Source organism: Tursiops truncatus, chromosome 4, assembly GCF_011762595.2.
Source record: "Tursiops truncatus isolate mTurTru1 chromosome 4, mTurTru1.mat.Y, whole genome shotgun sequence".
Taxonomy (NCBI): Eukaryota; Metazoa; Chordata; class Mammalia; order Artiodactyla; family Delphinidae; genus Tursiops; species Tursiops truncatus.
In genome coordinates, this window is record NC_047037.1 from 72,848,983 (window position 1) to 72,872,716 (window position 23,734).

Consider the following 23,734-nt stretch of genomic DNA (forward strand, 5'->3'; position numbering starts at 1 on the left):
AATTCATGTGTAATAGTGCTATGCTCCACCTTCCTTGGTCTAACACCCTTAGAATCCATTCCCATACATATCCCCTGGGTTTCCGTCAATATGTATCAGTAAAGTCTTGTAATTCTTTTGCAGTGTAAGCTATTTCCTTCTGAGTTACCTATCAACCTGAAATCTGCTGAGATTTGACCCTAGTGATGGATCCAGGGACAAAAGGGGTGATTGCAGTCGGTCTTGAGAATGAGCATCCCTTTTCCAGGCATCTGCCTCAGATGAAGTTATTATCACAGGGTTTTCAGGAAAAGGAAGACTAATCTCAGACATAGGAGGGCAGGCTAACTCCACTGGCAAGAGAGGCTTACAGTGACTTGGGGGTTCAAGACTGTCAATTACATAAATCTGAGTCCAACCAGGTATTCCCATTCTAAGTTGCAGGGTCTTATTCTTCCCTAAGGAGCCCTAACTTGCACATGAGAAACTTGGCATGACTATGAATTCATGTGTAATACTGACTGAAACATCATTAAAACCAAGAATAGAAAAACAGTGCCACATTATTATTACTACTACTACAAAACATTACACTTGCCACTCTATCTGTACAATAAGCCACAAAATGGAAATAGACATATAAATAATGAAAGGGAAAATATAAAATTGTTATTATCTACAGTCAATAAGATTTTCTACCTAGATATCCAAATGAATCAACTGAAAAACCATTAAAACTAATATGAGAGGACATAAGGAATCTAGAACAATATTACAAAAATGAATAGAATTTCCATATACCATGCACTTAGAGACATGTCCACTGACAGAAGGATGGTTACCTAAATTTTGGTATAACCCCCTCATGGCATGTTATATAGCAATTGTACTGCCTTAGAAAACATTAAAGACAGGGACTTCCCTGGTGGTACAGTGGTTAAGAATCTGCCTGCCAGGCTTCCCTGGTGGAGCAGTGGTTGGGGGTCCGCCTGCCGATGCAGGGGACTCGGGTTCGTGCCCTGGTCTGGGAGGATCCCGCATGCTGCGGAGCGTCTGGGCCCGTGGGCCACGGCCTCTGGGCCTGCGTGTCCAGAACCTGTGCTCCGCGGCGGGAGAGGCCACGGCAGTGAGAGGCCTGCGTACCGCAAAAAAAAAAAAAAAAGAATCTGCCTGCCAATGCAAGGGACACAGGTTCGAGCCCTGGCCGGGGAAGATCCCACATGCCGCAGAGCAACTAAGCCCGTGCGCCACAACTACTAAGCCTGATCTCTAGAGCCTGCGAACCACAACTACTGAGCCCACGTACCACAACTACTGAAGCCCACATGCCTAGAGCTTGTGCTCCACAACAAGAGAAGCCACCGCAATGAGAAGCCCGTGCACCGCAACGAAGAGTAGCCCCCCGCTCGCCATAACTAGAGAAAGCCCATGAGTAGCAATGAAGACCCAACACAGCCAAAAATAAATAAATAAATCTATTTTTTAAAAAAAGAAAACATTAAAGACAAAGTAAATTCTTTTAAAAAACTGAGTCTGGAAAAACATATATAGTATGATCCCATTTATGTCAAAAACAAATATAAATAAATACTAAAAACAAGTATTTAGGTACATACACAAATATGTACATGAAAGGAAAAGAATATGGAAGAACTCTTTGGAAAAGGAAGTGATTAAGAAAGTTTTCGCTTTTTGAAAATCTATGTATTTCTGTACTGTTTCCAATTTTTCATTAAAAAGTATTTGTGTATCACTTGTGTTATTAGGCTGAAGATGTGAGGAACACTAACTTCATGCATCCAACATCCATTTATCCACCCACTCATCTGATCGTCATCAAATACCTGCTATACTTCTAACATCTGAAACAGGTAACATGATACATAATCCTGAAATTACAGGAGTACAGGTTCTAATAGCCTACTGATGTATTTTTCAGTAAAGACCTGTGAGATAGCAACTAGAAATTATTTTCTTTAACCACAGATTTAGATTATTTGCTGAAAATTCATCCAGTTTCTCAAAGGCAGGCTATATGATGAGTAAGCTGGAAATTTTTTCCTTATTCATCCAACAGGGATATTTTGAAAGGTTCCATTCAGCTTGGTTTGTTATTAGTATTGGAAATACTAATTAAAACCATTCAGTCATATATAATTCAGACAAGAAGAAATGAAATAAGTAAATAAATACATGGAAAAATGGTCAATTCTATTAGTAAGCAAAAATGCAAAATAAGACAATTCATTAAATTAGTAGACTTTTAAAAATATCTAAAACATTGCGGTACCCTGTGGGACAGGACCAAAGATGGATGGAGTGATAGAATTGAGGAATGTTAAGCCCTCTGTCATAAAGCAGACCAGTGCCTTTGTAGAAGGAGTGAAAATGCGCATTTATAAGCCCATAATGGATCGTCCTAAATGCCAAGGATTAGAATCCTGGATCCAGCATTTTGTATGTAGGGGATGCACGGAGCACCCACATTTATCCCCTGAGGAAGAAACAAAAGCCAAAAGGGACTGTAATGACACACTAGAGGAAGAAAATACTATTTTGGAGAAACCAACAAAGACAGTTTGTGTTGATACAGAAATTAAAAGCATCATTTAACCACAGAAAACTCACCAAGATCTAGGAGGCAACAAAAGACTATTAGGCTAAAGAAGTTCTTGCTTGAATAAGAAAGAATTTAAACATTCTTTCATTCCTGTCCAAAAGAATTAGAGATGGAAGAAGCAAAAAGCAATTTTAAAATGGACATATATTTACATACACCTGGAAGACTGTGCCTTGTGTTCAAATTCATTAAAGCCAGATCCTGCAAGTACAAAAAAAAAAAAAAATCGAAAACAGCTAGTTCTATTGAGGTTACCTTGAAATTAGTGCTTGCATAAATTGCTGATGTCAGTGTAAAACAGAAAGTACTAGCATTATTTATCAAAAGTCACAAAATAACAGACTCTCTGAATTAATAATCTCATGCTTGAGATTTACTTTTAGTAAGTAATCGCAATGAATAAAACAGTTATTTGGACAAAGCTTTCATTACTGAATTATTTATAATAATGAAACTTTGGAAATAATCTAAATATCCAAAACAAAAGAGTAACAAATTATGGAATAACCATTCAATGGAACATTATAAAACCACTTAAAATTATTTTATGAAGAGACTGCAATAAAATGGAAAAATGAGTAAAAAACCAACTGGCAAATTTTAAAAAATTAATTAATTTATTTTTGGCTGTGTTGGGTCTTCATTGCTACATGCAGGCTTTCTCTAGTTGTGGTGAGTGGGGCTACTCTTCATTGCAGTGCACAGGCTTCTCATTTCAGTGGCTTCTCTTGTTGCGGAGCATGGGCTCTAGGCGTGCGGGCTTCAGTAGTTGTGGCATGTGGGTTCAGTAGTTGTGGTGCATGGGCTTAGTTGCTCCATGGCACGTAGGATCTTCCCAGACCAGGGTTTGAACCCGTGTCCCCTGCATTAGCAGGCGGACTCTTAACCACTGCACCACCAGGGAAGTCCCCAATTGGCAATTTTTAAAAAAATCTTCCCTCAACTAAGAATATGCTATTTTTATAATTTTAAGAAATCAGGAAATTTTAGTTTTAAATTATGACTATGAAGCAATATAGGAACAAGAAAAATTTCTTATATAGTGCCAAATGATAAAGGTAGAAGACAAAATTTTACCTGTACTCAAATTACAGCTTTATAAAATATTTATCCAGATGGATAACTTTTAAAGAAAAGTGGGCTATACAGCTCATTTATTAGGCTGGTAGAATCATGGTTGATTTTTTGTTCCTTAAATTTTTTTTGCTGTCCTTGGTATTTTATAAGCAGGACACAAACATGTCAGAGGATAAGAAAGTTTTGGGGACCCACCTGCTGCTCCTTTCTAAGGAATATTTCAATCTCTGCATGAATCCGGTTCTCTTCTTCAGTTTTCAGCCTTAGTTTCTGTGAGAACAATAAAGCAATGTCAGGAATTCTTCCCAATGGGGCTGGAAGTGAGTTCTCAAGATCAGGGGTGTAGCTGTGACAGTAGTACAGGTCTTCTCTACCAGCTGGGATCCTAAGATTCCGAGATATTGCTCCAGAGCATAAATTCCGTTCCCTTCAACTCAATTCGTGTTCACAACATGGCTGAGCCATATCTGGCACTGTGCTAGACACAGGCAGCTGCCCAGAGCAAAAGGGCCATAATCCTGTGGCCTGGAAACTGGTGTCCATTTAAGGAGAGAAACAATGCTTCAAGGGCACAAGCTTCTCAGGCCTACAGAAGGAAATTCCAGAGTGCAAGAAAAAAGTTTGTTGTCATAGTCTTAAGCCACACTTGGGAAGTAAGCTTTCAAGTGAGTCAGAGAAAGGAGCCGCCTCCTGCACACAGGTGATACGCTCTACTGATGTTTGCTCCTTCTCGCCGACCACTTGTTCTTTTAGCCATTTAGTCTTCCTCCTCTAATGAGGGTCTACCCTTGTTTCTTTCTCCTGACATTTTTCACTGTGACTTCTCATTTCTGTAAATGTAGGTTTGCATGAAGTTCAGCCCTCTAGATTTTGTATTTCTTAATGGAGGGATGAAAGATACTGGTTGAGTGAGAAAAGTAGCAGCAAAAACCTGCAGTTACTGAACATCTTGTTTTGCCCTCTCCCTATAATTACCAGGAGAAATGGCAAGTGGTTTTATAGAGTAAGGATAAAGTGACCAAGAGAAGAAAGTACAACCAATTTTCAAAGTCATTACAAAAAGCCAGGAGATGTAAGCTACAGCCCATCAGAATCTCTGCCTGCAAAAAAGCAAGTCCTCATTCCTTTTTTGTTTTTAACCTCAAATGTTAGGGTTGCTGGAGAGGGAGAGCAAAGATTGGGAAAGTCTCCCTCGCTCTCCTCCTTTGTCAGCTGAGGCAAATCAGGAGCGATAGCTTGACTGCCAGCTACCTGATTCATTTCTAATTAACAGTGATTACCTCAATCTCTTCCAGCAAGAGCTCCTCTGTTTTGCTACATTTTTTCTGGGTCTGGGAAATCTGCAGCTCAGTGTTTCTCTTCATATAGCGATTCTCCATGTTGGTTTTTGCCTTCATCTCTTGCAACTCGTTCTTAAGGTGAGCAATATATTCATGCCGACTCTGTAAAGGTAAGACCAAGTTTCTAAATTAAAATACATTCTACCTCCATTCAGCTCAGTCAGTGGCTTAAGCTTACCTTTTGTTCTTTTTTTTTATATATATAATTTAAGATTTTGTATTTCCTTACAAGAGGAACGTTTTAACAAATTTTACAGGTGTCAATCAACCCTTGTTCAAATTGGGCACACATCAAATCTAGCATTATGGGAATTTTATTTGGAAGTGAACTTTTAACTATCAATACAAATGCCAAGATACTACACAAAACATCCACAGGAACTTTTCTCATCTTTTTTTGAATTGTTCACAAACATTTCCTACATAATCCAACATACAACAGAGAAATGGTACATTTTTTCTTTCAATTTGCATACAATGGAAAAACAAGAATATATATATATATTTTTTACAAAGTTTAACTAATAGACACTACCAAGCTGACAGTTTAAGTCTATAAGTGAGAAATTATCTAATAAAAAATAATCAGAATTTATTTAGCATCAGTCACTTATATAACCAAGTATCATTCTGATTAATAAAACTTGCCACCATTAGGCTTCTGGTATATACTTATACCAACTACTCCATCTGTTGTATTGCTTCCCACCTTGGTTCTTCACAACTACAAACAGAAAATCGTTGCAAAGTAGGGGCAAGCATTTGCAAAAACAAAGAAAAATCTCCAGCTTATTAGAAGCATGAATGTGTGGTGGAATTTCCTCCCAAGCAATGGACTTTCAAATCACTTAAGAAATCACCAGAACTGAATGTGTCAAGATATTTGCCTAAGTCCAAGAAGAGATGCATTTATTTATATCCAAAAGAGGAGTGAAAATTAAACTTAGTGTTTAGTTTGGGGGCAGCTTGGGGGAATTCAGCCATTTAAAAAATGACCATCTTAAAAAAAAATGACCACCGAGCTTCCCTGGTGGCGCAGTGGTTGAGAGTCCGCCTGCCGATGCAGGGGACGCGGGTTCATGCCCCGGTCCGGGAAGATCCCACATGCCGCGGAGCGGCTAGGCCCGTGAGCTATGGCAGCTGAGCCTGCGCCTCCGGAGCCTGTGCTCCGCAACGCGAGCGGCCACAACAGTGAGGGGCCTGCGTACCGCAAAAAAAAAAAAAAGTCACTCACTCTGCTGCTGTTTCAAAATTTCAATGTTCGTTTTTGCACACCCTCCCCCTACCCCCAAGCCTGTTTGTAAGGAACTAAAACATTACATCTGGTAAACAGCAAAGATTTCACTACACCTCAAATGCAGAACACCTATGAAGCAGAGGAATGTTGGCTTTTTAAACAGTAGCAGATAAAAAAAAAAAAAGATGCAGGACCCCTTCAGTTCTTCACTAGACTTAGAAAAACTTTCCAGAATACTGCTTCACACTGTTCTGCAGCAACTACTGAGCATTCTGTATCTGGGCCTGTGTTCCTGTAATGGTAATAATCCGATCTTCGGACCCTTCTAAAGGCTCATCAATTTTGATCGAAGCTCCTGACTCATGATGGATTTGTTTAATCTGCTGACCACCTTTGCCAATAATAGATCCAGCCAGATCTTTGGGAATAGTTACTTGTGTAGTAATAATAGGTCCACCAAGATCACCGTATGAGCCACGACCCCCTGCATAGGAATAATCATATCCAGAGCCACCCTGTGGTTCATAAGCCGTCTGCCACTCTGACGGGCTCCATGTATCTACTGCAGAGTCCCAGATTTCATCAGCACTGAAACTAACCAAATCATAACAGTCTCCAGGTCTCCCTCTTCTGTCATAGGCCATTAGCTCTCCTCCTCTAGGTGGTGGTGGTGGAGGAAGAGGAAGATTCCGAGCTCTGCCACCACCCGGGCCCCCTCATCCAGGAGGAGGTGGAGGAGGTCCTCGACGAGGGCTCATATCATCATAATCCCTTCTGGATGGAGGCATGGGACACCCACCCCGACCAGGGGGCATTCTGTCCAAACCACCTCTTCCCGGCATGGGAAATCCCACAGGACGTCCACGGCGGTCATCAAATATCATTGTAAAACCACCATAATCATAGGTTTCATCGTAAACATTGGGATCATAATGCTGAGCATGTCCTTTGATGGGAGACTCTGATATAAGATCAAGGATGATCTTTATGCACTCTACAACCCTATCAGGTTTTCCTCCAATAAGAACAACTCTGTCAGAGTGGATTGAGGACAACATTCCTGGAAAAGCTTGATTGTTGTCTGAGTGTTCTCTCCAAGTTCTTTGATTTTAGCACCTTTGACCCCAATAATTCCTCCAGCCAGACTCTGATGAATGAACAGTCTCAACTCGCAGTCAAAGTCGCTTCCTTTATATTGTTGGTAATTTAAGCATTCCACAGCATCAGATTCGAGTGGGAGCTGGCTGGTTGCAGTGGGTGATGGCAACTGCAGGCCCTCTTCCAAGATAGGGATGATTTTCTTCAGAATTTCTCCAATTGTTTCAGTACTGGCACTGTTACTCAATATGCACTCGGGGCCACTGCTGTCTGGAACTGAAACACTCATTGTAGTCTGTACGGAGAGCCTTAATATTCTTGCCTCCTTTTCCAATCACTGCCCCAGCATTCTTGCTCTGAAGCAGAAGGCATAATTCAACCATCACATCAGTGTTTCTAGATCTTTTTTTTTTGGGGGGGGGGGGTTTGTTTGTTTTTTTTTGCGGTACGCGGGCCTCTCACTGTTGTGGCCTCTCCCGTTGTGGAGCACAGGCTCCGGACGCGCAGGCCCAGCGGCCATGGCTCACGAGCCCAGCCGCTCCGCGGCACATGGGATTTTCCCGGACCGGGGCACGAACCCGTGTCCCCTGCATCGGCAGGCGGACTCTCAACCACTGCGCCACCAGGGAAGCCCTGTTTCTAGATCTTTTAAAAGCTTGTTCGTCTTCCATATCTTCAGCGGGGCGTTTACCTAATTCACCATTGGTTTTGGTGTTGGGAAAGGTTTCCTCTGGCTGTTCAATTTCCATTTTCTTGTATTAAAGGGGCACACCAATCAGTTATTTAATATATCTTTGCAGGGCAGAACTGAAGTGTTCTGGGCGGGACCAACTGACACCCTTGCGCTGCAGTAGCCAGGCAAGGCTACCGGCCCTATGCTGCTGTGCAGCCTCAGCCGGTCACAGCTAGACAGAGAACCTACCTTTTGTTCTTATATTTCAACAAGGAACTGGATCTATTTTTCTGCTATCACACTATGGGAAATTTACCCAATAATCATGGATGGTATAATTGATAATCAGCATCAGGACTGTGAGATTCTTTCCTAGGCACACTATTTGGGTACTCTGTATCCACACAAATTTCCCATCACTATCTCATTTTGGTGGAAAGAGCACTGAACTAAATGATCAAAAGACCTAACTTCCCACCCAAGTCCCACCAGCTGTGTGAATTTGGCCGCGTCAGTTAAACTCTCTAAGTCTTACCTTCTTTAAAATAGAAACATTAATATCTACCCTGCCTGCAATATCTTAGCAAGTAATTATAAGGATTAATTGACAATATGTGTGAAAACTCTTCACAGGTTCCAAAGTGCTTGGCAATTTCTTTTCTTTCTTTAATTGAGTTAACATTGGTTTATAATATTATGTAAGTTTCATGTGTACATTATATTTCAACTTCTGTATACATTACAATGTGCTCACCACCAAAAGTTTAGTTTCCATCTGTCACCATACAGTTGACCCCCTTTACCCATTTCCCACCCCTAATCCTTTCCCCTTCTGGTAACCACTACTCTGTTCTACATGTTTGTTTTTGTTTGGTTTGTTCATGTATTTTTGTTTTGTTTGTTTGTTTTAGATTCCACATGAGTGAAATTATATGTTATTTATCTTTCTCTGTCTGACTTATTTCACTTAGCATGATAATCTCAGTGTCCATCCATGTTGTCACAAATAGCAAGACTTCATCCTTTTATGGCTGAGTAATATTCCATTGTATATATACTGTGTATATATATATATATATATATATATATACACACCATATCTTCTTTATCCATTCATCTGTCAGTGGGCACTTAGGTTGTTTTCTTATCTTGGCTATTGTGGACAATGCTGCAATGAACATAGGGGTACGTATATCTTTCTGAATTAGTGTTTTCATGTTCTTTGGATAAATACCCAGAAGTGGAATAAATGAATGATATGGTAGTTTTATTCTTAATTCTTTGAGGAATCTCCATACTGTTTTCCATAGTGACTGCACCAATTTACTTTCCCAGCAACAGTACACGAGGGTTCCCTTTTCTCCACATCCTTGCCAACACTTGTAATATCAGGCCTTTTTGATAATAAGTGCTTGGCAATTTAATGGCCTTGGTATTCATTTTTAAAATATTTATTATGTATCAGGCATTGGACTAGACTCTAGGTAAATAGTAAAGGCCTAAATAGACATGGTCCTTGCCCTCATAGAGCTTACAATCTAGTGGGAAAGATGTAACTAAAAGGAAACTTTTAGTTTTAAACTTTTTAAAATGTGCAATATGCTATGAAAGAAAAGGTTATGAGAGAAAATAACAAGAGAGACCTATGTTAGATTGGATAGTCCAAGAAAGGATTCTCTGGGAAAGGAATGTTTACTCTGACACCTGAAGGGTAAGAAAAGTGGGTTGCGCTTCCCTGGTGGTGCAGTGGATAAGAATCTGCCTGACAATGCAGGGGACACGGGTTCGAGCCCTGGTCGAGGAAGATCCCACATGCTGCGGAACAACTAAGCCCGTGTGCCACAACTACTGAGCCCGTGTGCCACAACTACTGAAGCCCACGCACCTAGAGCCTGTACTCCGCAACAAAAGAGGCCACCACAATGAGAAGCCCACACACCGCAATGAACAGTAGCCCCCGCCCCCGCCCTGCTCTCCGCGCCCCTCCCGGGCGCCGGGGCGTCAGGGCCGTCGGCCTGTGGCCCTCAGTGCGTTCGCGCGTGCGCCCGAGGGCGGCCCCGCGTCCGCCGCTCGCGGCTCGGCGCGCGACACGGAGGCCGAGCGGGAGCAGGGGGTTGCCCGCCATGACCCCCTGGAGCGCGGCGTGAGGGGACCGAGGTGAGCGCTGGCAGGGGCGCGGCAGGCGGGCGCGCTCGGGCGTCTCCGCGGCCTTTGTTTGTCTGCTCCCGGCCGGCCTGGGCCGCCCCCGGCTCTCCGTCTCTCCCGCGTCTGCGTGTCAGCGCCGCTGCCTCCCGCGGGCCTACCTTCTGCTTGTGTCCGTGTCTCTTTCGGCGTTTTTGCAAAGCATTTGTCACCGTGTGTCTGTCCCAGTCTCGTTCTGCCTTTCTGTCACGTTTCGGCGTCAGAGCGTCAGGATTAATGTTGGTGTCTCCGTTCGCCAGGTGTCTCTAGTCTCTGTGCATCTCTCCCTGCCGTCTTCCCATCTCATTTTTGTCCTGGTACCCGTGTCCTCCAAGCCCGAGTCCCTCTCCGCGGGTCTGTCGCTTGGTCTAGGGTCTGCCCTTACCCCAGGTTCTTGAGTTAGTTTTGGTGAAGAACCCGGCTCTGGAATCAGAGGCCCACTTTTTGCGAGCCTGTAAGATTTGTCAGGTGATTTATCACCAAACCTTAGTTTCCTAGTCTTTAAAATTAGTGTGTTTATGTTTCCTGCGTAATAGGGCAGCTTTGCCTAATAACAGAGGTGATGCTTTTAAGTGCCTAACCCTGGCGCGTAGTAAGTGTGTAGTTAACTGCTGGGAGCTCTGGTTTCCATTATTATTTGTAGATTTTTTTTGTTCCACACAGATGACCTTTGATATCATTTGATATCTGACTACCCCTTGGAAAATTTTGCCGTATGATTTGTCTTTTATTCGATCTAGTAATTCTCTTTGGGCTAAGCAATTTTGAAAAACGTAGTCTTGTTTTAAGCAGTATCTGTGAAGTTTTAGTTTTGCTGTGAAGGTTGAATATATCCTCTAATGCCCGTTAATATAAACACACGGTGTTAAGATAGCACATTTTCTGATGGCCACCCTTTTAGAAATAGTTCTGTTTTTTCTCTGACAATAATAGTAGCCAACGTTATTGAACTACTACCCAAGGGGGGCAGTGCCAAGAACTTTATGTATCCATTGTATTTAATCAACAGTTCCGGGTGGAACTGTTGTATTGTATTTAATCACAGTGCCGGGTGGAATCTTTTCCTTCATTTCGGAGTTGAGCAAACTGAATCTCAAACCCAGATTTCGTGTTCTTCTCCATTTTTCTTGTCTCTTATTTCCCTGTCCCAGGTTACTGCCTCTTTTCGTTTCAGGGTCGCCGTCTTTTCTCGTTGCCCGCCTGCCTCACTCTCTTCCCATGGTTCTTTATCTGTTTCTCTTGTCTTTGTCTGCCCAGCTCTCTGTGCCTCTTTTTCTTCTTCTCTCTCTTTCCCTTTCCTTTCAGTCTCCTACTGTTAGTTGTCAGATCAGCTCTTCGTCTTAGTGTGTCTGGCTGGGTCTGTCTTGGCACCCATGCCATCTCTTTTCAGCTGTTCACATCTGTCTCCAAGTGCGTGCTCTCCTGTGTTCAAGGCAACCACCTCCCCGGGGACTCAGGTTGTAGGAGATCTCCGTAGGTCTCTGCCTGTGGCTAGCGTGCTGGAAAGGTTGTAGACGGTGTGGTCAGAGCCTGCTGTGCAACCAGGCTGCTCCGGAGATGCGGTGACCTGCCAGTCCCTGCCGCGGCCTCCCTCCTCCCGCCACCCCGTCTCTGCACGCCCCGGGGGGCCAGCCCCCCTCCCCACCGCCAGCCACCATGTCGACCTCCTCACTGCGGCGCCAAATGAAGAACATCGTCCACAACTACTCGGAGGCTGAGATCAAGGTTCGCGAGGCCACGAGCAACGACCCCTGGGGCCCGTCCAGCTCCCTCATGTCTGAGATTGCCGACCTCACCTACAATGTCGTCGCCTTCTCAGAGATCATGAGCATGATCTGGAAGCGGCTCAACGACCACGGCAAGAACTGGCTGCACGTCTACAAGGCCATGACGCTGATGGAGTACCTCATCAAGACGGGCTCAGAGCGCGTGTCAGAGCAGTGCAAGGAGAACATGTACACCGTGCAGACGCTGAAGGACTTCCAGTACGTGGACCGCGACGGCAAGGACCAGGGTGTGAACGTGCGCGAGAAGGCCAAGCAGCTGGTGGCCCTGCTGTGCCACGAGGACTTGCTGTGGGAGGAGCGTGCCCACACGCTCAAGACCAAGGAGAAGCTGGCGCAGACCGCCACGGCCTCCTCCGCAGCCGTGGGCTCTGGGCCCCCGCCCGAGGCAGAGCAGGCCTGGCCGCAGAGCAGCAGGGAGGAGGAGCTGCACCTCCAGCTGGCCCTGGCCATGAGCAAGGAGGAGGCCGACCAGCCCCCGTCCTGCGGCCCTGAGCATGACGTCCAGCTGGCCCTTAGTTTGAGACGTGAGGAGCACGAAAAGGAGGAGCGGATCCCCCGTGGGGACGACCTGCAGCTGCAGATGGCCATAGAGGAGAGCAAGAGGGAGACCGTGGGCCAGGAGGAGGGGAGCTGGAGCTGCTCGCCGGAGAGGTACCCACTTGCAGTCCCGGTGCCTTTGACATGAGCGGGGTCGGGGGCTCTCTGGCCGAGGCTGTGGGGAGCGCCCCCGCCTGCAGCCTCCCCGACGCCCACGCCGCCCACGCGTAAGACCCCTGAGTCGTTCCTGGGGCCCAATGCCGCCCTGGTGGACCTGGACTCGCTGGTGAGCCGGCCAGGCCCCACGCCGCCAGGAGCCAAGGCCTCCAACCCCTTCCTGCCGAGCGGAGGCCCGGCCACCGGCCCCTCCATCACCAACGCCTTCCAGCCTGCGCCCCCGGCGACACTCACCCTGAACCAGCTCCGGCTCAGCCCTGTGCCCCCGGTCACTGGAGCGCTGCCGACGTACATCTCTCCCCTTGGCAGGGGCCCTGGCCTGCCCCTCCATGATGCCCCAGGGATCTCTGGCCCCCAACACTAAACCCTTCCTCCTATAATCCAGGGCCGGAGGGGGCTTCCCCCATTCCTGCTCCCTGGGCGACCAGTGTTGTGAGTGCATGTGAAGCGGGGGACCCCTGCCCCCACCCCAGTGTCCTTTCCCCTGCTGGGGCCCACTCACACTACACCCTCTCCCCACCATCCCCGACCCTGCCTCCCTCCCCGGAGAGAAACTGGACCTGGGGATGGGGAGGGATGCGGCCGGAGGGGGACCCCTGCCCACGGCATTAGAAGGGGGAGGGACAACGGGGGGGGTCTCCCCACCCATCTCCCTCCCTCCCAACTCCTGACTGGCCCCTCAGTCAGTGTTTGAGCCTCCTCGTCCCCTCATGCACCCCTCGGTGAATCCTTGGTGATGATTTTGGCAACTTCGGGAATAAATGGCAATTCTTATGGGAAAAAAAAAAAAAAAAAAGAGTAGCCCCTGCTCGCTGCAACTAGAGATAGCCCGCGTACAGCAATGAAGACCCAACACAGCCAAAAATAAAGTAAAATTAAAAAAAAAAAAAATGGGGTCGAGGGGAATTCTAAGAAAAAGGAAAAATGTATGCCAAAGTCCTGAGGCAGCAATAATGCCTGATTTTATGCTGATCTAGAGTTTCTTAAAGCAGTTTGCCCTTACCTCATCCTATTGACTCCAGCATGTATAATAAACATTTCCAGTGCTGGAGCTGCCACGGAGGTATATAGCACTGGGGAGATGTTCTCAGAATAGGATTCCAAGAAGGAGTTATTTCCCCACTGGGCCTAGGGATTCTCATTTCCCTTAAATTTTGAGTGCTGGAAAACTGGAAGTAGAGATAGGTAGATAACATACATACATATAGAGATACATCTTATGTAAGCTAGAAGCCTGAGCCTTCAAGGAGAAGGTCGGCTGTTAAAGAAGAGTCCTTCACTTACCTCAGCTTTGCCATGATTATTGAGGTTAGATGCCGTAACCATGAAGGATATGAACCCACCCCTACTCATTTTGACCGGTTATAAAAGGAGTCAAAAGCCACAAGCTGGATGTCCTAGAACCCTAAAATCTTAACGGCAATATTGAGAGGGATCTTCTCAATGGTGCTCAGTTATTTTGAGTACAAACTCTTGCCTTTGACCCTCATAGTGACCATCTATTCTACGGCTGGATGAAGAGCATTTTGTACCTCTTCCTTAGCAGGAGTTAATCATGAAAATTTGTTTCTTACACCTGGGTTCACACGAATGTCTAGATTGGGTAGCCCGACATCAACTACAGTCCTACCGATTTCTCATCCTTTTGTTCTTCACTCAGCAACCCCATTGCCATCCATGGTCACTGACTGCACTTTGGAAAGCTCTGTGCTATCTTGGAAGCTTTGCATGATATCTTAAAACATCCCTGAACTGCTCCACACTCCAAGCCATACTTTGTGTTTTCTCTGGCCACACTATTACTAATTTTCACATGTTACCTCGCTCTTTTCTTCACTCATCCCCTCAGCTTTTTGCATTCTTTAATGACTAATTTCCTTTTGGGGGGCCAGAAAGAGTACCAAAGAGAATAGGTTGACATGATGATGATGAACTCTAGGCTCCAAAATGGATTAAAGAATTAAATACAGATATAGAAAACATGCTTGTTAAATTTACAAACAACTCAAAGCTGGTATATGATACATAAGAGACATTAGAATTCAAAACCCTGTTGATTATTAGAACTCTGGACTGACTCCAAGAAGAAGCAAAGATGAAAGTAAAGTCCTGATTTTGGTCAGAAGAATCTTGTAAGTTGAGAATTGTGAAGACCTAACTTGTCTTCCAACACTTTCATTAGAGGCTTACCCAGCTTCTAACATGAGAACCTGAGGTTAGGGCCCCACCACTGGTTGTTGTAATAGCAGCACTGTAAAAAGGTGCCTCCCTTCCCTTGTATTCTTTAGATTTCTCAGAGTCTTCCTTTCACTGTGCTTCTTCTAATGGTTTGTCATCAGAATCTTCACAATCATGAAAGAATATTGCCATACAATATTGTGAAAAGCATTTGGAGTGCTTCCTCTTTGTTTATATTACCGCAATTTGTGGCACTGTATACTGTTTATATAACAGGGAAAAAATTCTCCCCTATCCTCTGTTGTGGTTAGACATCTATAATAGTGTGTACAGTTTTAGGCATCACATTTTTTTTAACATCTTTATTGGAGTATATAGTTATCACATTTAAGAAGTTTACTCAGAAGAGATTATCCAAGACAGTGAAGTGTGCGAAAATTTTAGTACAAAAGGAAAGAAAAGAGGAAATTGGTGTGATTGGAAAGGTAATAGTTCAAATGGAAATGAAAGCAGTGGGTGGAATTGGAGCCTGAAACTTTAGAAGTTCTGACTTGATCATGCTTCATCTGCATTTTAGAACGGGAGACTATTTGACTCAGTTTATTCATAGACTCTCATAGAATCAGCCAGTATTCTTAGTTACAGACGGACAGGCAAATATAAATGTTAATTTAATACAGAACTCTATTTTTTTCCCGTGGCTTTTATCACTTTAATAGACCACATTTCTATTTTCCTTTTTCCATCCAACCAAAGAGGCAGCCTGAGGTATAAGACAAGTTCCATCTTCTCCAGCTCCCCAAAATTTCAGGAACCAAGTACTCTCCTCCCTACTTTGTGTTCAATTATGAAAACAGACACTACCATTAAAAGCCTCTGGGGGAATTCCCTGGCTGTCCAGTGGTTAGGACTCAGTGCTTTAACTGCCATGGGCCTGGGTTCAATGATCCCTGGTCGAGGAACTAAGATCCCACAAGCCCCACGCTGTGGCTGGGGGAAGAAAAAGACTTCTGCTCACAATATTGTGGCAGCCATCGGAGCGTTATTAACTCTAATTGGCTGACAGCTTCTTTCCATTACTAAAGCTTCTCTGAATTCAAATAACGAGTCCAGAAGTCTAGATCTGAAGGCAGTTTGGGGATTTGGAAGTCAAGTTTGGTCTGCTTTGAAAACCCACAAATATGCTGCATCAGTCCATGATTGGTCATGGAGAAAGCTCTAGACACTATGGACAACCAGGGTTATGATAATGGGTTATGGTGAAGGCAGATCTCCTCTTAGTGAGAATCTTAAAAGGAATTCATACAACTGAAGATCCTTGGCCTATAACTCAGTATTTCTATGCTGGATCTTTGTTGCATATTGGAAGATGAAGAAACGGCATGACACTTGGGTTCACTTATTAGTATGACTTAATCATGGTTTTACAATCATAGCCTGTAAGCATTTTATATCTTCCTCTGTTTCCATACCGTCAACATGGAAGGCCGTAAGTTTGTGCAGAACAGCTGTACAGAGAAGAACCAGAGTAATCAGAAGCCCATGGCAATAGCGTTAAAACTAGATGCCTTTGACTTGGCACAGGGTAATTGAAGACAAATGTTATATAACCTTTTAAATAGTTACATAATATAATAACTTCTTTTTTCTTTTACTTATTTATTTTTTATTATTATTATTTTTAAGTTGCGTTGGGTCTTCATTGCTGCGCGCAGGCTTTCTCTAGTTGCGGCAAGCGGGGGCTACTCTTGGTTGTGGTCTGCGGGCTTCTCATTGCGGTGGCTTCTCTTGTTGCAGAGCACGGGCTCTAGGCGTGCGGGCTTCAGTAGTTGTGTTATGTGGGCTCTAGAGCGCAGGTTCAGTAGTTGTGGCGCATGGGCCCAGTTGCTCCGCGGCATGTGGGATCCTCCCGGCCCAGGGGTTGAACCAGCGTCCCCCGCACCAGCAGGCAGACTCTTAGCTGCTGCGCCACCAGGGAAGTCCCGCGAGTTCTCTTTAATGGTGTCTTGACTATTTTTGGTCCTTGGCATTTCAATATAAATTTTAGAATCAGTTTTTCAAGTCTCACAAAAATGAGTAAATAAGTAATTAAATTAAATCCAATCAAGATTCTGATTGGGATTGAATTCAATGTATCAATCAATTTTGGAAGAATCCACATCTTTTTAATATGGAGTCTTCCAATCCATAAACATAAACATAGTATATCCCTCCAATTATTTAAATATTATTTAATTTTTCAGTACTGTTTTATAGTTTTCTGCAAAGAAGTCCTGCACGTTTTGTTGTTGCCACTGGATTCATTGCTAGATATTTGATATTTTTGATGATATTGTAAATATATATATTTCAATCTCTTTTTCTAAGTCTGCTGCTGATATGTGGAAAAGATACATTAATTTTTATATATTGACCTTGGGTCTCTCTTTTCTCCCCTTTAGTTTCATGAAAACACTGCTCCACTTATCTGGCTTCGTGTACCGATGTTCAGAAGTCTAACAGCAACCTGATTTTTTTCCTTTGTGACTTTGTCGTTTTGCCTGGGGACCCAGTAGGAAGCTTCGTAAGGCAATTGCTCCCTCACATTCCAGTGATCTCCAGACATACTTTCACACACTCAAACCTGCCATCCTAATTACTGTCATCATTTTCTGACCCACAGGTCTCTAATATCCATGTACTTCCTAACTGTCTTCTTGTTTTCCAACCTTGACTTGACCACTGGTTTTTTAGTAACTCTAGGGATTTAACTTGATTTCATCTTGATAGCTTTTTTTTTGGCGGTATGCGGGCCTCTCACTGTTGTGGCCTCCCCCGTTGCGGAGCACAGGCTCCAGATGTGCAGGCTCAGAGGCCATGGCTCACGGGCCCAGCCGCTCCGCGGCATGTGGGATCTCCCCGGACCGGGGCACAAACCCGTGTCCCCTGCATCAGCAGGCGGACTCTCAACCACTGCGCCACCAGGGAAGCACTTGATAGCTGGTTTTTATTCAAGGTTTGCCTTGCATCTTCTAGTTCTGGTTTATCTACTCCTTTTCTGATGATCAAAATAGCTGAGTGATACTCTACTTTAGTTTTACTGTGTCTGAATGTAACAGCTGAGACTGTAATCCAAGAAGGTAAGTTTCACAACCTAGTACTACCTGTTGTCTGGAAAATTATACTGTCAACAATATATTGATTTTTTAAAGTCTTTATTGAATTTGTTACAATATTGCTTCTGTTTCATGGTTTTTTTGGCTGTGAGGCATGTGGGATCCTAGCTCTGCCACCAGGGATCAAACCTGCACCCCCTGCATTCAAAGGGGAAGTCTTAACCACTGGACGACCAGGGAAGTCCCCAACAATATAATTTAAAATGTTTAAAGAAAGAGAAAAACAGTGGCTGTGATAGTAGCAAAGGGGAGTTGATTGGCAGAGTGCCAACGCTGAGGTCTCTTTTGATACTATTTGGTTTGGAGCCTTAAAAGGACATTGATACAAATATCTTCTTTTTTAATAGTTAAGAAATAAAAGAGGAAGTTTTAAATAATGGTAGAACTTTTGAGGGAAAAAAGGCCAGGAAACCTCTGAAAAAGTCTATTCATTAGAGAGAAAACCTAAGTGCACACCAGTTTTAATGAAGCCTTTGTGGGGGAGGGTGGCGCAGAAATGGTTTTCAGGGGACTTCCCCAGTGGTCCAGTGGTAAAGAATCCACCTTCCAAAGCAGAGGACGCGGGTTGTCACATGCCACAGGGCAACTAAGCCCGTGCGCCAGAACTACTGAGCCTGCGTGCCACAACTAGAGAGCCCACGTGCTGCAAACTACAGAGCCCACGCACTCTGGAGCCCTCACCCCACAACTAGAAAGAGAAAACCCACATACCACAATTAGAGAGAAGCCCATGCACTGCAACAAAGATCCCTCGTGCTGCAACTAAGACCCGATGCAGCCAAAAATAAATAAATAAAAATTAAAAAAGAAATGGCTTTCTAAAAATGTAGGCTATAAATGTAGGATAATGAAGTGAAAATCAATACCAAAGGTAGTTTAAAATTGATAATAGAAAATGAGAGATAATAGAACAAATAAACAGACCTTTAGGTCAGAAGACCTAAAGATAGTATCTCAGAAGAAAGGCTAGTGACCTTTTTTAGACAATTCTTCCGAATATATTTTTCAAATATTATTCTAACTTCTATGTAGAGAATGATGAAGATTCCCTGATCGGAAGCATAAACCTGTCCAATTAGCTAGGCAGTGAAAAGCTGATATTAAGCCATACTTTGTAACTTTCTAAACTGCTAATAGTGTTAGTCATCCTAATGGTACTAATTGCTAACTGTCTAGGTTGTAGCCCAATCAGTGTTTTGCAAGTCACTTGCTTAAAACTCAGGATGCATTTTCTTATAGAGATTAGACATAAGGTTAGGCCCTAATGACCACAGAAGCTCAATAAATCCACTCTGTACTTGAAATATAATGCAAATGACATTATTAACCCTAACCATCAGGTGTAAGGAGGTATGTAATGTGCTTAATGTCCTACCTAGGACTATAGTCTCCCATCTGGGATCTTGGCATACAAGAGACTGCCTGAGACATGGTCTCCTGGAGGGAAGGAGTGGGTCATGTGGTTGGATCGGTTGGGAGGGGTAAGAACAGGCTTAGAGCTCCAGAGGGTTAGGGTCTCCCAGAGGTTGATTCTGGACATAATTGTACATTCCAGGCCAAACATCTAATTGCTGTCTTTATATTTTTCATAGTTTAGGCACCCCAGGAGAAACAACAATTTCCTACACATAACTTCTTTTTTTTTTTTTGCTTGAGAAAGATGACTTCTGTTTAGCTGTTTTAGCTCAGTAACTTTTGGTGTTGCCCGGGTAGTTCTTACCTGTACTTCAGCTTGCCTTTCTCTTTTGACATTAAGCAGCTGTTTTTGAAGAGATTTTATCTTTTTTCTTCCATTTTTCTCCCTAGGAGAAATAAGAATAATTTGTGTTTAGAGTAGTGCTTCTCAAACTTTAGTGTGCACAGGGTTCGCCTAGAAGCTAAGAAAGAGATTCCTGGGCTCTACCCCAGAGATTCTCATTCATTTGGTCTGGGTTGGGGGCCCTGGAATTTGTTTCTCTACCAAGTTCCCAGGTGATGCTAATGGTGCTGGTCCATGGAGCAAACTTTCAGTAACACTTTAAAAAAAGACCGTGTTATATCTAAAATAGCTGCTGCTGAGAAAAGGCTAAGAAGAGGAAGAGGAAGAGGAAAAAGAAGACTCCTTTCTATTCTGAGCACTTCTCAATAACCTTATGTGGTAGTCTTTATCATTACCCCTATTTTACAGATGAGGAAAATGCATGTAGAATGCTGAGGTAACTTGCTGTGGAGGACATGAGAATGTTCCTCACCGACCTCCAAGTACAGGCAATGTAAGCAAGTAAGGGTCCCGGCTCTAGGCTCTGAACTCCTTCACTGTGTGTGCTAGAACAAGAGAAGCCACTGCAATGAGAAGCCCGTGCACTGCAATGAAGAGTAGCTCCTGCTCAACGCAACTAGAGAAAGCCCGTGAGCAGCAATGAAGACCCAACGCAGTCAAAAATAAATAACTAAAATAAATAAATTTATAAAAAAAGAAAGCATGAACTTAACTAGAATCTTGAGATTGTCATTGTCAAAACAAGCCATAGATTATGCACTACCCATTTATAGTACATATATTGTACTTTATATATTGTAGACACAGATAACTGAAGCCCAGAAATTGAGTTATGTTACCAGCAGAACTAGGAATAAAACCCAAATTTCTGACTTCTAGTTATCTTCATTCAAAAGCAAAAATTTGATTTGCTTTAGAAATCTAAGACTTCCAGTAAGAATTTTATAGAATTTTAAAATGCAGCAAAGCAAATAAAACTAAAATTACTCTGACCTGGCAATGATATTATAGAAATGCATTTTGTTTTCCCTCTCTTTGCCCAAAGCTTTCAGGAGATTGGTGAAAGTGCCTGAATCTTGCAACTCCTGCATGGTTTCTGTAATTACATCACTGAAAAATTGCCTGTAAAGAGAAACAATGAGATGAATTGTTTGAGATGAATCAATAAGATATATTTCCCTACATTCCCAAAGGGCTACAGAAATCACACAAGTTAAGACCCAGAAGGAACATCATAACTAAGTTATGGAATTATTCTTGGAATGCAAAAATAGTTTAGTATTAGAAAATCTACTAATGGAATTCATCACATTAATAAAGACAAAAGGAGAAAAAAGCCATATGATCATCACATCATTTAAAAACAAACAACAGGGACTTCCCTGGTGGCGCAGTGGTTAAGAATCTGCCTGCCAATGCAGGGGACACGGGTTTGAGCCCTGGTCTGGGAAGATTCCACATGCCGCAGAGCAACTAAGCCCATGCGCCACAACTACTGAGCCTGCGCTCTAGAGCCCACGAGCCACAACTACTGAGCCCACGAGCCACAACTACTGAGCCCACGTGCCACAGCTACTGAAGCCTGCGTACCTAGAGCCTGTGCTCCACAAGGAGAAGCCACCGCAATGAGAAGCCCATGCACTGCAACAAAGAGTAGCCCCTGCTCACCACAACTAGAGAAAGACGGTGTGCAGCAACAAAGACCCAACACAGCCATAAATAAATAAATTTATTAAATAAATAAATGAGAATAATGATAGCAACTTTGCAACATTAATGTAAGTATTAGCAGGAAGGTTCAGCCAAATGCTTGACACAAATTGGTAGTTATTGTGGTACTTTATCCATTAGTAAGAGACAGACACTGTCAAAGTAGCCAAATTTTAAACTGCTTTAATCCTGAGGGTTTCTTAAAAGCAGTCTCAATTTTCATTGTCTCATTATTCAGTTTTTTGCTGTCAGCTGGCTTGCTGACAAAGAAGCCTGTTAAGTTAAAAGAAGGTATAACCTTACGGTAAGAATTTTTGGTAAATAAGGGTTTGTAGCAATTACCCAGAGCCATTAGCCAAATCCAGCCTGTAGTCTATTTTTGAAAATAAGTTTTATTGGAATACAACATTGCCCGTTTGTTTACATATCATCTATGGCTGTTTTCATGGGATAACAGCAGAGTTGAGTGGTTTCAACAGAGAGTTTATGTCCTGCAAAACCAAAAATATTTACTATTTGTCCCCTTACAGATAAACTTGCTGACCCCTGCTTTAGGCCCTCACCAGAAGGCTTCTCATGGCGGTGGCTTCTCTTGTTGTGGAGCACGGGCTCTTGGAGCGCGGGCTTCAGTAGCTGTGGCACACGGGCTCAGTAGTTGTGGCTTGCGGGCTTAGTTGCTCCGCAGCATGTGGGATCTTCCCAGACCAGGGCTCGAACCCAGGTCCCCTGCACTGGCAGGCAGATTCCTAACCACTGCGCCACCAGGGAAGCCCCATTATTCTCATTTTTAAAAACTGTAAACAAAGGCTCAATAACTTGCCCAACCACACAGCCACCATACTTTCAACTGTACCACACTTGCCCTAGGTAGTCTGGCTAATCCTATTATCTGCAGTCACTCGGATACAATGACCAACCCATAAAAGAAGAGAGCAGTGAGCCACCCCTGACCCACTCTTCAGCCATCTAGAAATATATTATCACATTTCCAAATATGCTCTCGTTCCTTACCTATCAATCTGAATTTTCTTCAGTGTCTCTGTATTCATTATGATCTGCCTTGTAGGTTCTTTGAAGATAAGATCTTGCACTTTGTTAAACTGGCCTCCTTGTCTGATTTCTGGTAACTTGGGCTCTTCTTTATGTACGAATGGACCGGATAGTTTTGAGGGTTTTGAGACCGGTGAAAGTTTTTCTAAGCTTTTTCCTTCTAAATTTATTTCTTTGTTATTCTTCTAAAAGCAATAAATGATGTTTCACGTTAACATGATTTTTAAAACATATGATTTTTAAAACATGATTTTTAAAACATATGATTTTTAAAACATAAAGAAACAACGCTATATGAGGGCCTCTGCCTACATTTTGAACCTCTTATAATATTACCACCAGAAAATTACCCTTTTCTTCAGCCACATCAAACTACATGCTCTGCTGTTCTGTGTCCTCCTGACTTTATACGTTCCCACTCTCTGTCATTCCCCAACCTGGTAAACTTTATGACCAAAGGTAAAGTTCTCTGTGAAACATCTCTATTAGCAGACATTTACCATTTGTAATTATTTGTATAAATATCTCCATTAGATTGTAAATTCTATGAGGGAAGGGACAGTGTCTTAGAGATCTTGGTGCACCTCAAATTCTTTTTCGAACAAGATTGGATATTAAATAAATGTGGCCATCTTTATAATCCCATTGTTTAGAAGAATGTCTACAGTACAGTAAAGACTCAAATGTTCACTGAACACATGTATTTTAAATACAGTTGTCCCTTGGTATCTGTGGAGGACAGATACCCCCCGCCCCTCAAGGAGACCAAAATCCACAGATGCTGATGGCCTTTATATAAAATGGCATAGTATTTGTTTATAACCTATGCACATCCTCTCATGTACTTTAAATCATCTCTAGGTTACTTATAATAACTAATACAATGTAAATACTATGTAAATAGCTGCCAGCACACAGCAAATTCAAGTTTTGCTTTTTGGAACTTTCCGGAATTTTTTTCTGAATATTTTCGATCCATGGTTGCTTGAATCCGCAGATGTGGAACCCGCGGATATGGAGGGTCCACTGTATAAAGAATGAAAGGAGAATCATACCAAAGAGTAGGAGTTGATAGTATATTTAGTGGTGTGATACAGATTTCGAAGTTCATGTGGGGAATTTTCAAACCCAAACTTGAATACTAAGGGGTAAGCATTACCATAGGAACAGGATATG

At 43.2% G+C, this 23,734-nt stretch overlaps 1 protein-coding gene and 2 pseudogenes across 3 annotated transcripts in view; 1 reads left to right on the forward strand and 2 right to left on the reverse strand.

Annotated features, from left to right (window-relative positions):
• The window catches only part of DRC9 (dynein regulatory complex subunit 9), a 48,348-nt gene that overhangs the window by 17,025 nt on the left and 7,589 nt on the right, over positions 1 to 23,734 (reverse strand). For 2 of the 3 annotated variants that reach the window (XM_073804121.1, XM_033855716.2), the window contains exons 4-8: positions 22,520 to 22,743; positions 20,792 to 20,920; positions 19,760 to 19,841; positions 4,957 to 5,118; positions 3,872 to 3,946 (exon numbers count right to left, since the gene is read on the reverse strand). In XM_073804121.1, the coding sequence (XP_073660222.1) occupies positions 3,872 to 3,946; positions 4,957 to 5,118; positions 19,760 to 19,841; positions 20,792 to 20,920; positions 22,520 to 22,743 (672 nt within the window). Of the gene's footprint in view, positions 1 to 2,755; positions 2,801 to 3,871; positions 3,947 to 4,956; positions 5,119 to 19,759; positions 19,842 to 20,791; positions 20,921 to 22,519; positions 22,744 to 23,734 lie in introns of all 3 variants that reach the window. The other variant, XM_019922965.3, reaches the window with a different exon arrangement.
• Positions 6,292 to 8,156, reverse strand: LOC117312158 (heterogeneous nuclear ribonucleoprotein K-like; annotated as a pseudogene).
• LOC109547895 (epsin-1 pseudogene) lies at positions 11,580 to 13,101 on the forward strand (annotated as a pseudogene).